Consider the following 17002-nt stretch of genomic DNA (forward strand, 5'->3'; position numbering starts at 1 on the left):
CTAACCCACTGATCTTCCTGGCCAGGGCCAGCCTATATATATTTTTCAAGCACCGAAGTACTTTCAGTGGGCATATCCACCTTCAACTGGATCCCAGAGTAACTGATCTTGGGTCTGAGATGGGGCCAAGAGCAAGTAGGTCTTAGTGTTTGCACTTGACCTGCCTTTAACCTTGAGTGAACACTTGCATTTCCCTTCTGCTCTAAACAATTATAGCACCCCAAAAAGTAATTTAGGGCCTTTTCCCTGCTGCCTCTTGGTTATACATACTCACACAAACCACTTTGCACTGAAATAATATTTATTTTTTACTTGGCGAAAAGTCAAGTGCTACATTTTTTAAAACAAAAAACTCAATCAAACGCATTACCCATCACAGAAGAGGGTCTGGCAACAGTACAAAACATCCTACTTAAGAACTTAAGATCTCTTTCTTTTTAATATATATACAAGTTGGTTTAAAATGATAGAAGTTCTGTGAGAACTAAGAAATCTACAGCCTGTAGTTTAATAGAAAAAAAATAAGACAATTAAAAGATCTACAGCATCTAGCATTTTGCTTAATTCCCCGTTTATAGCACCTATTTCTCTAGGTTAGAAGATGAGAATTCTAGAACCTATGGTGTATGTATTGTACCAAGATACGGTGACTTGCTGACTTCCCTCCCACCAGCCCCCATCATCAAGAAAACACTCTTTTCAATCTCCCCACTTACACCTGGAACAAAGAGGGATGACTAGGAGAGCAACTTAGAACCTGGAGTGCAGGAATAAATCTGACTTTTCCTTTCCCCAGAATGAGCTGTTGACAGAAGCCGAGTATGTACTTCAAATGGAGGAGGAATTTGTGGGTGGAAACAGCTGTTACCGGCAACATGATGCGTAAAAAGTAGGGAATAACTGGACATAAAGCTCAGTCAGTTGCCTGCAAGTTTAAAAACCTCAGACTAGACAGTTCAAAGGAGGAACAAATTACTTATCACATCAAAGCTTTTAACATGCACAACGCTGGTGGCTGCTGGCCACCCCATCACCACCCCAGGACTGAGCCAACAGAGTAGAAGAGGTGGCTTCAACCCCAGCCCCACTGTATTAAGAAAAGAAACATTCCACACATGAAGCACACTCTATACACAGATAAAACCCCTATTCACTCCTCCCCTCCTGGACTGAACCCAATTTAGAAAACAAAGTAAAACCCATTGGGAAGACCAGTAGTTTCTCCTCAAAGCCAAGGGAACTGAGTATGCTAATTTTAGCTGACTTGAGGCCTCCAGCTCCAGGACCCTGAGACACCAGATAAGGTCTTATTTGAGGGGAGGGCAAAGGAGGCTGGGATGGGGATTCTCTTTACCAAGTTATATCAAGCCTTCTGCAGCCTCCAGAGCTGCATTTGGATGGAGACGGATGTTTTAGGGGCATGGCCACTGGCTAAGCAGACAGCAAGTTCAAGTGGAAGTGATACATCAACAGAAGTGTTCTCACCTGGGGGACACACAGATGGACAGACAGGTAGGGGATGGATCATTTTGGAGCCCTGGCACAAGAGTCCCCAGGAAGTCTGCAATCTAACTCAAAAGGTTCTCCTGATTTTTCTTTGTTTTTACTTTTTATAATCAGTGTTATTAGACTTTAAAAAACAAGATAAAGACTAGTCCCAAAGCTGGACTCTGTGAACAAAGTTGTTTCTTTTATAAATATTTTAATTACAAGTAATCCTCACTCCAGGTAATTTCAGTAACACACAGTACTTGCAGGTACACAAGTTCACATGCACACATGAACACATAGCCCCCAAACTTTCACAGAAAGTCTGACAGCAACCACATAATTGTAAAGGAGCCCTACCTCTCAAGAGTGAAGTAAGGGTGAGAATGACTATGTCAGCCTAAAGAAATCAGAGAGAGGAAAGTGTGTCACTGGAAAAAAAAAAATACAAATAGGGATTAAAAATGTTTGGGTGAGAAGCCAAAAAGAAAAACCATAGTAAAGTGAAATTCTGATTACCAAATCGGAAAAACAAACAAACAAAACCTTCAGATTTCTATATCGAGCTTCTTTCTGTCAAAGAACCTAAATAATAGGCAAACTTGTGTTCCCACTAAAATATGAGGGCCTCACACAATTGGAAAAAATCAAAAGAAGAAACAAGGAAACAGAGGATGGAAGTTAGTGTAAATTTCTGCATTTTGGGAAAGAGTTAGTTGTCATTAACTCCAGAGCCCAGCATAGTTTCCATGGAGCCCTGAAGGGAGGGGACCCCCTGCCACAAAGAGTTTTGTTCCGGATGAGTCGTAGCAGTGGGTGTAAACAGCATTGGGGAAGAAATCAATGTCTGAAAAGTAATTCCTCCAGGTTTCATCATGATTCTATGGGAAGAGAAAGAGACTCTGTTAGCACCTCTAGGTCATGGGGCAGGAATGGACAGGAATGCTTTCTGGTCTCTTTAAGAGCAGAGGGTCTTCTACCTGTAACCTGATGTAAGGAGACTGATGCTTATGTGAACAGGGACCTCATTTTTCCAAATGAACATTAAAGAGTAACTGAGCAGGCTGAAGAGTTGCTATATAAACCGAAGGTCTTCTCAAGACAGCTAGAATCAAACTCTTTAAGAAATCACCCCTAATGCCCTGGCAGCCTCAGCAGCATGTTCCTTCTCCTTCCTCCTCTATTCTCACCTGGGGCAGGGGTGGGGAACGTAGAAGGCCTGCAAAATCATTTGGTCTGGCCCTGCCAAGGCATTAGGGGTGAGTTAATTAAATAGTTGACCAAATATAGCAGGCTAATTTTTAAGTTAATTTTGTATGGCCCACAAATTAAAAATGTTCAAATGACCCTTGACAGAAAAAAGGTTCCCCACCTCTGACTTAGGGTGAAAGCCTACGTCAACTAGTGTGTCTTATTGGGCCTGTTTTCCCAGGGATATGCAGACATAAAAGCAAAATCAAGTGAAAGTACCTCTTGTCCAAGGAGTGTCTCTTACTTGTGCAAAAGTATGTGGGTAGGGGTGTGTCAGTGAGAGTGGGAGTGGGTAGTTCAGCAAAGACAATTTTTCTGTCTCTGTCCAGTAAACATGTCGGGCAGGGGCTTACTTACCAGCCAGCCTTTGCCAGTGGTTAGTTTCAGATTCTCCCCTGCTAGTCTGGGCTTGGACCCATAACAAGCCGAGAGCCTCTCTTCTAGGAATCTCTGAGCTCGGATGTCATAGAACAGCAGGGAGCCGTGCCCAGTGCCTACAGTGATGATGTGCTCATAGAAGCTCACTGACCGGATCCCTGAGAAAAGTAAAGGGCAATGCACTTAAAAAAGTAAAGGGGGAGCATGCACTTAAATCTGCTAATCTGAATTTCTCTGACACTGTGTTCACATAGTACCCCCAATTCCAGGCAGTGCCTTTCCTATGGCAGGCATAGTTCATGAGAAAGCTGAAGAGCCCTGATGCCATACTGCCATCCATATACCTAACAGGAAACTTCGCGTAATCCTCAGAGAAAGGCCAGACATCTGGTGATGCCCGAGATGCTTCTGGCCTGAGATCATAAGTGCACTCTGAACCTCCTTGCCTCCCCTAGACTCAGTCTGGAGTCATCATTCATAACTCTAAGCTCTTCTCCATTATATGTTTCTAACTTAGACTGAAACTGAGGGTGATCTGCGTATTTACAAATCATTACATTAATAAAGACTTCCTTGCCAGGCCAGTGTGGCTCAGTGGTAAAGCGCTGACCCATGAACCAGGAGGTCACGGTTTGGTTCCCAGTCAGGGCAAATGCCCAGGTTGCAGGCTCACTCCCTAGTAGGGGGTGTGCAGCAGGCAGCCTATCGATGATTCTCTCTCATCATTGATGTTTCCATTTCCCGCTCTCTCTCCCTTTCTCTCTCTGCAATCAATTGAAAAAAATAAACAAAACATATTAAGACTTCCTTCTAGCCCTAGCCAGCAATGGTTAGAGCACAGGCTTGTGGACTGAGGGTCGTGGTTCAATTCCCATTCAAGGGCACATAACTCCATCCCTGGTGCCAGTAGGGGCCAGTGCAGGAGGCAACCAATCAATGTGTCTCTCATATCGATGTTTTTCTCTTCCTCTCCCTCCCTTCCATTCTCTCTAAAAAGAAATGAAAAAAAAAAAATGTCTTTTGGCACATAAGAGCTGCTGGGTAACATCTGTGTAATCAGTATTTCTGTATTAGGTATAAAGCCAACTTCTGTAACAGTCATAAAAATATCTTAAAACTGTTCACATTGTAGGCATCATTGCAGCAAAGTCTATTTATTCTTTCCCTTTCTACTCTCATTATACACATTATTCTCTTTGTTCTGAAATGTGAACAACTTAATTATAATTGAAAACAAACAAACCCAAAACACAAGGACTCTTACCACTGCCTCGCTCCCGGGAGCAAACAGACTTGATGTTATATGATGGCTGCCGTGGATCCAAGAAGGAGACATGAGCTTGGGAGCCCACTGCATATACTGACCATTCACTTCCATAAGCCAGACACACATTCTCACGGCAATATGGGAGTTTGGTGGAGAGGAGCTGCAAACACAGAAAAGAGATGCACCCATGGCACTACCTGAGAGCAGAGGGCAGGACATGGTTCTTAGACGCCCACCTCTGGCGTTTCCCTCATATACAAGGACATGAAGTCAGAGACAAAAGGACAAGCCCCAATTAAGGGAATAACACCCTGTTCCACACCTAGGTATTTAAGAGAATGACTGTAATAAACAATATACAGGTTAGGGAAAAAACTCAAGCTGGAATTAAATAATCAGAAGTAGAGAGAAAGGCCAAGACCTACAGGTGGTTTCATGGGATAACCCCAGGGCTCTAAAACCAAAGTCCCACTCTGTTCTCCACCTTTCTCACTGCTCTTCAGACAAAGAGGCTCAATTCTAGCTACCCTCAGCTTAACTCCCCAATTGTATGGGGGTCGTACACTATAGAAAACACACTCATGGGACTGACTGGCTCAACCCCAGGTAACCCCAATCTGTCTTAACCCTGGTCCTTACTGTTAAACCAATTCTCAATGGGTGCCTACTGCATGTAAGGCACCAAGCAAGTGAAATTAAAAAACCACTAAGATATGAAGGAATCAATAATTCCTGAGGCTCTGATTCCTCTAGAAAAGAGTTTATCACAGAAGTAACAAGTAGCAAAGGCCTCTGGGATGAGAAAAGGGCAAAGGATCCACAGGTAGGCTCAATTTCATGCAAAATTTGCTTGTAAACATTATAAATTCAAACCATATTCTCATTACCTTATATGATTATTTTAGGAATGACTTATGTTAGTTTAACTGATCTTCAGTTACCAAGTGGTTCCTAACATTTAGGTTTTCCTACACTCAGAACATGCCAGAGTCAACAATCCATAAGCACATGTTTAAATGCATTGTGGATTGGGGACTGCTTTTTAAAAGGAATCTCCCAGCAAGCCCTTGCAATGTGAAAGAAGTGCCCCCTATGATCTCTTTTAAAGACTTTTAAAATATATGTATATATATATATATATTTTTTTTTTAAATATATTTTATTGATTTTTTACAGAGAGGAAGGGAGAGGGATAGAGAGTTAGAAACATTGATGAGAGAAACATCGATCAGCTGCCTCCTGCACACTCCCCACTGGGGATGTGCCTGCAACCAAGGCACATGCCCTTGACTGGAATCGAACCCGGGACCCTTGAGTCCACAGGCCAACACTCTATCCACTGAGCCAAACCGGTCAGGGCTAAAATATATATATTTTTAAATTAATTTCAGAAAGGAGAGGGATAGAAACATCAATGATAATCATTGATCAGCTGCCCCCTGCACGCCCCCTACTGGGGATTGAGCCTGCATCCCGGGTATGTGCCCTTGACTACAATCGAACCCGGGAACCTTCAGTCCACAGGCTCTTATCCACTGAGCCAAACCAGCTAGGGCTTAAAGACTTTTAGGAGAGGCATGCCAGACTCAGGATTTCATACACCATGAAACCACATGCCCAGACCCTTGATTGGTGCTTTAGAAAGAAGGAAAAGGTTCAGGGAGAATTAAAGTATTTTAAACATAAGGTGAATTTTTAGGTAAAGCTATTAAGTCATGCTCATCACACCTTAGACAGTGTATTTTCAGCCTTCCAGAGATGAAAGTAGCCATCCAGAGATACTGCTCCCAATTCCTACAAGAGCAATGAAAACAGGTTACATTCCAATCTGTAGCAACTAATACACAACAGTAAGCAGGAGTCTTTAAGTTCAGGTCCTCCCATTCTTCATTCCTATCCCATGATGATTCCAGCTGGTGCCAGGGAGTATCATCTCATTATCAACCCTATGAAATGCAGCTTATTAAACTGATGCACCTCCTTAAAAGAACTCAAGCCATTTCATTTTCTAATAATAACATAAAGCCCTTACTATGCAATCATTCCCATGACATCCTATTTGACAGAGCAGAGCACACACATGAAGGACGGTTTTGTGTGTCCCAGTGTGAGAGCTTTTATAAGTGGAGGGTCTAAGCTAGGAGAGGTAAGTCTACCCCTAAGCCATAAGTATGGAAGGGAGCTAGAAGGCTAAGAGAACTAGCCTTGATTGTGGCCTGATTCAGATTTTGAGAGAAGCCTTTTTCCTCTTCTGGCTCTGGGTCTCCATCCCAACACTACTGAATACCCCAGTTTCAGGAGACCTAATGCAGTGATTACATAAGATCTAGTGGAAGTGTTCAGAAGAGGAAGTGAAGAATGAAAAGAAACTGAGTACCAAAGAGATAAAACCCCCTGCAAAGGCATAGTGATCCTGGGGAAACTCTCAAGAGGCTGACCCACAAATATGGACCATCCAGAGAAATACAGCAGAGCTCAATACACGGGAGGGTTTCATAACCTGTTATAATTTCTCACCAGCATCCCTTAGCCTTCAAGAGGTGCTCTGTGGGCTCAGAACCAAGCTATGCAGCAAGCACTGCCTTGGGGAAAGAGAAGGAAAGTACATCTTCCAAGACATAAGCCAAGAAGTTGGAGAGTAATGGGCTTCAGGAAACTCTGGCAAGCTCATACCTTGTTCTTGTTATTGAAGGCCAGGGCACGGACCTTGCAGTTGTCAGGGTTTGTGTCTTCCTTGGGGATGTCCTTTAAGGCCTTGTGAGTGATGTGAGCATACACAGGGACCTGTGACACATTGTGCCTTGCGTCACTTCTGGTTAACACATCGTCTGTCACCTCCCAAAGTCCCATAGAACCATCACGTGAGCCTGCAGGTCAAGGAGACCACAAATGTCAGATATACTCCACTCTCTAAAGGACAGTCCCACAGAAGCCAAGATGGGCTATTTTAGTCTAGCTCTGTGCGCATCATCCTCGTATGTGCTGGTGCTTGTTCAGGTGGCCCACCCCAAAACAGAGAGCAATATGCATTTTAACAGCTACACCAAGAGAATGATTTGACTAAGGTCTAGGATTTAAAAGATAACATTTAAGCATAACAGAGTTGATACACTTTTTAAAAAATTAGTTTGATAAAGCTCAGTAATTTTTCAAGCCAAATGCTTAGGTCACCTGGGCACGCACACACAAGTGATTTCTACTGGGCAGTAGGGTTCAGGAATCTCCACTTCACATCAGTTGTTGCTTAACCTTTTCTGAGTCTTGTAACCCTTTGAGAGACTTAGGAATTTCTTTAGAAAAATATACAGAAATACCACATTGTACATTTATTTTCAAGGCGATTCATGGGTCTCTTAAAGGCTTTCCACGGGCCCATAGGGACCACACTCCTTGTACTAAGAATGACTGTTTTACATAAAATGAATGCTTGCAAAGATAGTTTTCCTTAGTAAACAATAATGAAGCACTTAAAAAACATTTTTCTTTAGCCTAGCTGGTTTGGCTCTGGATAGAGTATCGGCCTGCAAACCAAAGGGTCCTGGGTTCGATTCCAGTCAAGGGCACGTACCTCAGTTGCAGGCTCCTCCCCAGTCCTGGCCTTGCTGGGGACTCATTCAGGAGGCAACCAACCGATGTCTTTCTCTCTGTCTTTCCCTCTCTCTTCCACTCTCTAAAAATTATTTAAAGAACTAATTTGGCAGCAAAATATCCTCGGGTGAGAATTAAAAAAAATAAGAAGAACATTTTTCTTTAAATTGTGCCCTAAACACATGGCTGATGGTAAAGTAAAATGGGACCATCTTTCTAGAGTACAACTGAGCAATCTGCAGCAAAACCCAGAAGCTTGTGTTCCCATCTAGGAATAATCCTGTGTCATAAGACCCATAAAGATGTTTATTCAGAACAATCTGTATGTCCAACATTGTGGCTATAATATAGTTATAGAACAGAATATCAAGAACCACTAAAAAAAAAATCATGGTTTTAAAATTCCTTTCCAGTAAAGTTATTTGCCAACTCTCCTTGGAAACCAGAAAGTGCCCTTTTCCATATTTAAATCTCCTGAATGCTTTGTAGTAAAAATTGTCTAACATGGCAGAAATATTCAATTTGTTTGCATCATAAGAACTGTGGGCAGGGATTCAAAGAAGAGAGTTCATCATGTGTGAAATCTAGAAAAGGCCAGAAAGAGAGAACATCTGGAGAACTTCACAAAGTTTATTTTGCAAATCTATATAATAAAAGCCTAAGTGACCATTATGGCTGAACAACCAGAACGACCAGTCACTATGATATACACTGACCACCAGGGGGCAGACGCTCAACACAGGAGCTGCCCCCTGGTGGTCAGTGCACTCACACAGGGGGGGGCGCTACTCAGCCAGAAGCGGGGCTCATGGCTGGCAAGTGCAGTGGCGGTGGCAGGAGCCTCTCCCACTTCCACAGCAGCACTAAGGAGCAGCGAGCTGAGCAGTAAGGAGCAGCAAGCAGGCGGGTGGTAAGGAATAAGGGGTCCTGGACTGCGAGGAGAAAGAAAACTAATACCTGGGTGCATTAGAGGGAAACTACCAAAAAAAAAAAAAAAAAAGGCAGAGAACATCTTAAAAGCAGTCAGAAGAAAATCAGCAGGCAGACATACCCCAAGGGGTCCCGGACTGCAAGAGGGCACAGGCCGGGCTAAGGGACGCGCGCGCACACACACACACACACACACACACACACACACACACACACGCCCCAGTGCACAAATTTTGTGCACCGGGCCTCTAGTTTTAAAATAAAACTGCACAAGTTTTTTTTTTAAATTTTGTTTTGTTTTTTGACATTTTCCCATTGCTTTTCAGAGAGAATGGAAGGGAGGGAGTGACAGAGAGAGAGAAAAACATTGATGTGAGAAAGACATCAATTGGCTGCCTCCCACATTTGTCCCAACCAGGGTCAGGGATTGAGCCTGCAATTAAGGCATGTGCCCCTAACCGGAACTGAACCCAGGACCCTTTAGTCCACAGGTCAACACTCCATCTACCAAGCCAAAATGGCTGGGATAAAACTGCACAAATTTTATTATGAAAAACTTCAAGCATCCTGAAATGTTGAAAGAATTTTACAAGTTGCATACTTACACCTATATTCTATTATCAACATTTTATTGATCTATCACATCTATGCATATATCCATCCCTCTATATGATCCCATTTTAACCAACTAAAAAATATGTACTAAAAAAAATCTAGCAAGATATATTTCAAAATGTTAATAGTGATTACCACTGGGTAGAGATATGAGTAAGCCTTCTTTCCTTTATCTGTATTTAAAAAATTTCTTACGTGTAGACCTGGCCAGATGGCTCAGTTGGAGCGTCATCCCATACACCAAAAATGTTGCAGGTTCAATTCCTGGTCAGGGCACATACCTAGCTTTCAGGTTTAATCTCCAGTTGAGGTGCATACAGGAAGCAACTGATGATATCACTTCTCAGCCTTTGGGCTAGGATCAAGTGTAGGAAGCAACTGATCAATGTTTCTCCCTTTCCCTCTCTCTCTCCAGTCCCCTCTCTAAAATAAAAAAAATCATGCCGAAACCGGTTGGCTCGGTGGATAGAGCGTCGGCCTGCGGACTGAAAGGTCCCAGGTTCGATTCCAGTCAAGGGCATGTATCTGGGTTGCAGGCACATCCCCAGTGGGAGATGTGCAGGAGGCAGCTGATCGATGTTTCTCTCTCATCGATGTTTCTAACTCTCTATCTCTCTCCCTTCCTCTCTGTAAAAAATCAATAAAATATAAAATAAATAAATAAATAAAATAAACAAACATATCCTTAGGTAAGGATTAAAAAAAATTTCTTATGTGTATTACTTTTACAATAAGGAAAATTATTTAAATAACTAATTTGGCAGCAACATGAAGATTAAATTGGAGGAGACAAGACTAAAAGCAGAAAGAAAATATGGAAGGATACTTGGGTAACTCGAGAGATAGATGATGACTGCCTGGCGGGTATGGCTCAGTGGCTGAGTGTTGACCCAGGAAGGAACAAGAGGTCACTGGTTTGGTTCCCAGCCAGGGCACATGAATGATGTTTCTCTCTATCCCTCTCCCTCTTTCTCTAAAAAAAAAACACCACAACACAAAACAAAAAAAACCTCAATAAAAATGCACTTACAAAAAAAGAGAGAGATGGATGATGAGCTCTAGAGTATAGAAAATAGAAAAGAAATGGATGGATAGAGAGATATTTTAGAAAACAGTATCAACACGGATTGGTAACCTAAGGAAACTAAAGAGCCTAAAATGAGTCTTAGTTCCCTAGCTGTGCAATCGGTGAAAGATGGGAACACTCACTAATATATGTCGATTCATGGGTGGAGGTAGGGGTGGGGTAGTCTTGGAAGAGAGATCGTGAGTTTGAATATGCTGATTTTGAGGTGGAATGTTCAGGGGTTGATGCCCATCATCATGTCTGAACATTAGCACTGACTAACAAGTATTGAACGTTTTCAAAATAGCAGCCACTATGCATTATCGCATTTAATCTTCCCAGTGACCCACTAAATTATATAAATTATTACCCATATTACAGATGAGGAAAAAAAGTCTCTCTCAAAAAGCTTAAATAACTTGCTCAAGATCATAGTGCTAATAAGTGGTAGGACCGGGATTCAAATTCAGGTCTCTAATAGCAGAGGTAATGTTTTTAAAACCTGCCGTTATTGTTCAGGAAATGTATACTTGGGCATTATCAGCTTGAAAACATGACACTGGCAGGAAATTTGAAAGAAGAGAGGGGTGGAGCCCAAACAAAGACAAGTCCTGGCTTTCACCAACCAAATTTAGTGCAGGTTACTGACATATCAACAGTCCCTATAGAAGTGACATGACCACCTCAGCCCTCTCATTCCCTGGGGAGACAAATAACAAGGAATCCCAAAACTTCTGAACTACTGCCGGGTAATTTTGACCTGTGAATATGCTTATTAGATTTATTTTCCCTCTTGGCTGCTTTCTATTGCCTTGCAAAGAACTAAATAACCTCTCAGAATCTAAATTTTCTCATTTGTTAAATGAGCCTAGTAATGCAAACCCTCTAGTACTGTTCTGAGGATTATATAACATATGTGAAGTACTTACATTAGCAACTAATAAGATTACTTTGGTTTGGGGATCTGGAGTGGGGAATTATATTTTTACACATGAGTACCCAGTAAAAATGGTTAGCACTCTGAGCCTACCTTCTAGGCTACTGTGGGTATCTAGAAAGCATGTGTTATCTCTAGGTTATCTTCTCTACACTCGTTTCCATACATCTTTTTCTGACCTACCACTGGAAAGAAATGACATATAGCTTTTAGCAATAAGAAACTTAACACTATATAGTTAGTTGTACAAAAAATGGTTATTGCTCCTAATACTTTATAGAACATGTCAACTTTTCCAAAACATGTTAACACCATTATTTTAATGAACCCCCCAAAAACTTTAGACTAATATGCCATCACACATGCTTTTTTGGAACAAGGCAGAGTATGAATAATAAATAAGATCTCCTGACCCCTAGTTGATTTTCTGTTTACTGGGCTATTTTCATTCACATTATTCCTTTTCAATTTCTAACTTCCCTCCCTCCCAGCCACACCAAAAATCCTTACAAAAAGGCAATTTACCAGACACAGCCATAGTGTCATTGATCCATGCAATTGAAAAGATCCAGTCCTTGTGCCCATCCTTGGGGAGGAGGGAATGACAGGTACAGAGAGGGGTGGGAGAAAAAAAGGAAATTAGTAAAATAGAATTACAATGCACACTCTTGAAAAGCACACAAGTCTAGCTGAAAATATCTTTTTAAAAATTACAACTCTGATCTCTTAGGGCATTATCTCATAATCTTTAACTCTTACCTGGAGGTGCAAGGCTGGAATAAAACTGGTATAACTGTGAATAATAAGCATGTCTAGTCGACATACAGCTCTGGCCTTCATTCTCTGGATGTCTTCTTTGGGGCTCTTACATAGTAGCATAATCACTCACCTCTCATCCCTCCAACCTCGTCATATAGTCTCTTCCTTGCTTCCTGCGACAACAGCTATAACTGACCTTTCTGCTGTTTCTTTCATTTGAAACTCTCTTCCTCCAGACATCAACATGGCTTGCACCCTCATTTCCTTTAAGTCTCAATGTCATCTTTTTTAATATATATTTTTCAATTATAGTTGATGTACAATGTTTTTTTTTCAATTATAGTTTACACTCAATATTATTTTGTACATCAACTCAAATGTCATTCTTATCAATGAGGCCATCTTCTGAAATAGCATTTTCCACCACTCTATTGCTTTAGCCTGCCTTATCCATGGTACTTATCAACTCTGACATTCTGCTGATGAGTATTTATTGGTTTATATATCGCCTCCCTTCACTAGAATGCAGGCTTCAAGAGGATAGGGGTTTTATCTGTTTTATTGACTGCTGCACCTCAAGTGTCTAAAATAATGCCTGGCCATAGAAGGCTCTCAATAAATAGTTGCTGAATGAATGCTTTAATAACTTTTGCTCTCTGACTATGGGCAGTAGTATGTGTGTGGAAACTGGACTCAAAACACTAATCAACTGCTGCTGGCTCCCGAGGTACGCTGCTCGCCCCTTCATCAAACAAATACGCTGTCAATATACCTGATACTCCCTATGGGGAGTCGTCCCTATTTCTGAAATCTTACCTCCACACCTTACCACCAGGGGTGGAGGGTCAATGTGACCTAGCAGGCTCTGTTGAAAAACAAGACTGCCTCTAACTACAGTTATTAGGGAAACTTACATCTCCTACACACACAGGATCTAGTGTAGGCAGCCGGTAGATGGCAAGGCTGTTGGGGTTGTCTCCTCCAGTGGCTAACAGTGTTCTAGAGGGATTCAGCTCGATGGCATGGATACCACAGCCCTGCTGAGTTATACCTCCAGGCTCCCGGTCCTTCAGAATGGGAATCTTGGTAATCTGGCTTGTCTGGATATCCACTACAAAGAGCTATAAGAGAAAAGGGAAATATGCTAAATAGTTTCTCTTTAATGTGGCTGATCCTGAGTACAAACATCCATTAGCCATCAAACATTTAATCAATGCCTACTACATGCTATACTGGGAATTATTAAAGGCACCGGCAGAAGATAATATAACAGAGACAAGTATAATATGCTACATGCACCCAGATTAGGAAGCAGTAAATTTTGCTTGGGATTCAAAGACAGCTTCAAAGAGAACTTGCATTAGACTATGGACCTAAAGAACCTGACTAGCCCCAGCAGGCAGCTCAGCTGGTTGGAGAGTCATCCAGATATGCCAAGGTTATGGGTTTGGTCCCCATCAGGACAAATGAAAGAATCAACCAATGAATGCATAAGTGAGTGGAACAACAAATTGATGTTTCTCTTCTCTCTCTCTCTCTGTAAAATCAAATTTAAAAAAAAATAGCTTGACTAAAGGTTTTTCTGCCGGTCTGGGCATATTTTCAATATCAAATTTCTATCTACACATGCATAGAAACTTAGAAACAAATCACAATTCCCAGAACACATCACAACCACTATTAAACATACCTATAAATGCTACTACGATTGCTGGAGTGACCTAAGACATATGACAAAGTAAGAGTTATTAATATCTCACTGCTTATGTCTATCACACACCATTTTGTTCTATGCCTCCATGCTTTTGCTTATGCTGTTGCTTCTGCCTGAAATGCTCTTCTCTACCCCATTTACCAATCTAAGCCTTTTTCACTCTCCAAGATTCAACTCAGAGAAATGTATTATCGAAAAGATCAGTCTTAGAAAAAGGGCATTCCAGAAAGTCTACATTCAATTCTTTGTGATTTAATGATTTACTCCTTCATTCACTCATATATTCTAGGTGCTAGGAATTAACTATGAGTAAGAGAGAAATAATCTCTGCCCTCATATATCTTATCGTTTCAAGAAGTTGATTTAAAATCTTGTCAGCAATTGTGCCAAAGCCAGATCACGTCAAATCTTTGTATACAGTAATCTACTGCATGGGCAGAAGGAGATCTATGAAAGGAGAAATTAGATAAGCCTTAAACTTAAAATCCACCCAATCACCCAAGCCTGGGGTTTATCCTAGACTTCTCTTTCTCCCTCACTTCATCATCCAATCCAGTCCTGCCAAATCTACCTCCCTAAACATTCTTACAGTTGGCTCTTTCCTCTCTCACCACTTCTCCCCTGGACAATTGCAATTAGTCTTTGTGCTTCCAGGCAAGGCCACCATAAAAAAACTCTTCTCCAGAATCAGTCATCTTCGTAAAAATGGGAATCCTCCCATGTCAATTAAAAAATATCCAACAGTTCCCCTTTACCTATATCCAAAGCCTTAGCGTGGCATGACTATTCTCCTCAATCTGGCCCCTACCTGTATCTTTCTAGCTCAGTGGTTCCTAACGTGGAGCACAAGCCCCACAGGGGGGCAATTTGAGAATGAGTTATTAACAGTAAATTTTTTCCATTTATGGTTCTAGGGGCCTCATATACAGTATATAAATCGTTATATATTTATGCATTTCAGTTCTCTAGCGTATGTTTTGAAACTTTATTTGCTATTTTTTCGTATCACTTCATTTTTTTTTCTCTTAGTGATTTCTTCCTCATACTTCAACTGTCCTTTCCTCCTTTTATTTTTCTCTTTCATGGATGCCATGTTCTTTTGGACGCTTGTTTAGACCAAGTTAATGACCTTTTAGGCTTCCACCACATTGAATATGAGTTCACTTTTTTAATAAGAATTATATGTCACGGGTGGTGGGGTTGGGAGGTCAGGATTTTAGAGATGCTTAGGTGGGGCATGGCCAAAAAAAGGTTGGGAACCACTGCTCTAGCTTCACATCCTGCTGTTGACCGTATGCTTATAATTATTATTCATGCAAAAATCTTCAATGAAATAAATTATTTTGTTTAATGCTCATGCTGTTCACAATGTCAGAAATGATTTCCCCTACTTTTTTCTTTACCTGGCCAACACTGACTTATCATTAATGATTCAGGTCAGACATATCCTCTCTGAATATTCCCTAAATTTCTAAGCTTGTTAAGTTCCTCTCTCTTTCTCTATTCTTTTTAATATATATATATATTTTTTTAATTGATTTCAGAGAGGAAGGGAGAGGGAGAGAGAGATAGAAACATCAATAATGAGAGAGGATCATTGATGGGCTGCCTCCTGCACACCCCACACAGGGGAATGAACCCACAATCCTGGCATGTGCCCTAACTGGGAATCGAACCGTGACCTCCTGGTTCACAGGCTGATGCTCAATCAATGAGCTACACTAGCCAGGCTCTCTTCTTTTTTATTTTAATTTTTATTTATTGATTTTAGAGAGGTAGAAAGGGAAAAGGAGATAAAGGGAGAGAAACATCTATTTGTTGTTGCACTTATTTATGAATTAGAATCAGTGGTTGATTCTAATATGAGCTCTGACCAGAGATCAAACCTGCAACCTTGCTGAATCGGATGACACTCACACCCAAGTGAACTAAACAGCCAGGGCAAGTTCCTCTCTTGTAGGCTCCCAGGATAGCCCTCTACCCACAACTTAGACCATATCATACTGATTTAAAATCTTGCCTCGCTTCTCCATTAAGCTAATAAGGCCCTGCCAATTCCAAAAGCAGTGAATTTTACCTATTTGGTTCTATAATCATGCCCCAACAAATGCAAGGCTACATAGTAAGCATGTGCAGTAGCCACTTTCAGGAGGTCTGCTCAGTGATGTTAGGGGGTCCACACTTCTCTGCATTCAGAGTGGGGCTCTGTAGCTGTGATCTCAGGATCACAGCACTGCCCAGGGAGATTTGGTTACAAGGCTACATTAGACTGTGTCATTCAAGTTCTCTCAGAAATGTGGAGCTGGCTGGTGACAGACTGGGTGGCCATTTTCGACCAAAGCCATTCTCCAGAGAAAAAAACACCTTCCTCTCCACAAGAGAGGAAGTATGGCCATCCTTGGTTCCTTGTGGCTTTCCAATTCCTAGTTTCCTTCTTAGATCTAGAAATACTTCCTGCTCTTGGGGATTGTGAACTAGCCCTTCCAAAAAAGGTTTTCTTATCCTTTTAAATAAGTAATCTCTAACACAAGCCTTCAAATGTTTCATGAAGCAAAATTAACTGTCCAGTTAACACCTTTGTGTTGCGTGGGACAATGCATCCATAACACATTAGCTGCTAGACTAGTGATTCCCAAACTGATAATTACAATAACTGGGGAATTTTCTTTTTATTTTTTTACAAAATACTACAAAACAAAAACAATTCCCAGACCCTACCATGAAACTCCTCCAACTAGAAATCACTGAGTTTGAGATCAGTAAAACTGAATATTTTCCCAAGGATCTCCAGGACACTGTTTACTGCTCAGGTTTAACAATCACTGATCTAGATTCTAGACCAGGGGTGGGCAAACTTTTTGACTCGAGGGTCACAATGGGTTCTTAAACTGGACCGGAGGGCCGGAACAAAAGCATGGATGGAGTGTTTGTGTGAACTAATATAAATTCAAAGTAAACATCATTACATAAAAGGGTACGGTCTTTTTTGTTTTTAGTTTTATTTATTTC

The 17002-nt window shown here is 41.3% G+C and overlaps 1 protein-coding gene across 2 annotated transcripts in view; it reads right to left on the minus strand.

Annotated features, from left to right (window-relative positions):
* Positions 1 to 283: 283 nt before the first annotated feature.
* Positions 284 to 17002, minus strand: part of DCAF12 (DDB1 and CUL4 associated factor 12) — a 31160-nt gene continuing 14441 nt past the window's right edge. For both annotated transcript variants that reach the window (XM_059657152.1, XM_059657153.1), the window contains exons 3-9: positions 13194 to 13400; positions 12046 to 12106; positions 7058 to 7251; positions 6113 to 6178; positions 4382 to 4544; positions 3097 to 3275; positions 284 to 2369 (exon numbers count right to left, since the gene is read on the minus strand). In XM_059657152.1, coding sequence (XP_059513135.1) covers positions 2211 to 2369; positions 3097 to 3275; positions 4382 to 4544; positions 6113 to 6178; positions 7058 to 7251; positions 12046 to 12106; positions 13194 to 13400 — 1029 coding nt within the window. In that variant the 3' untranslated portion in view covers positions 284 to 2210. The remainder of the gene's footprint in view (positions 2370 to 3096; positions 3276 to 4381; positions 4545 to 6112; positions 6179 to 7057; positions 7252 to 12045; positions 12107 to 13193; positions 13401 to 17002) is intronic.

The sequence above is a fragment of the Myotis daubentonii genome, chromosome 11, assembly GCF_963259705.1.
Source record: "Myotis daubentonii chromosome 11, mMyoDau2.1, whole genome shotgun sequence".
Taxonomy (NCBI): domain Eukaryota; kingdom Metazoa; phylum Chordata; class Mammalia; order Chiroptera; family Vespertilionidae; genus Myotis; species Myotis daubentonii.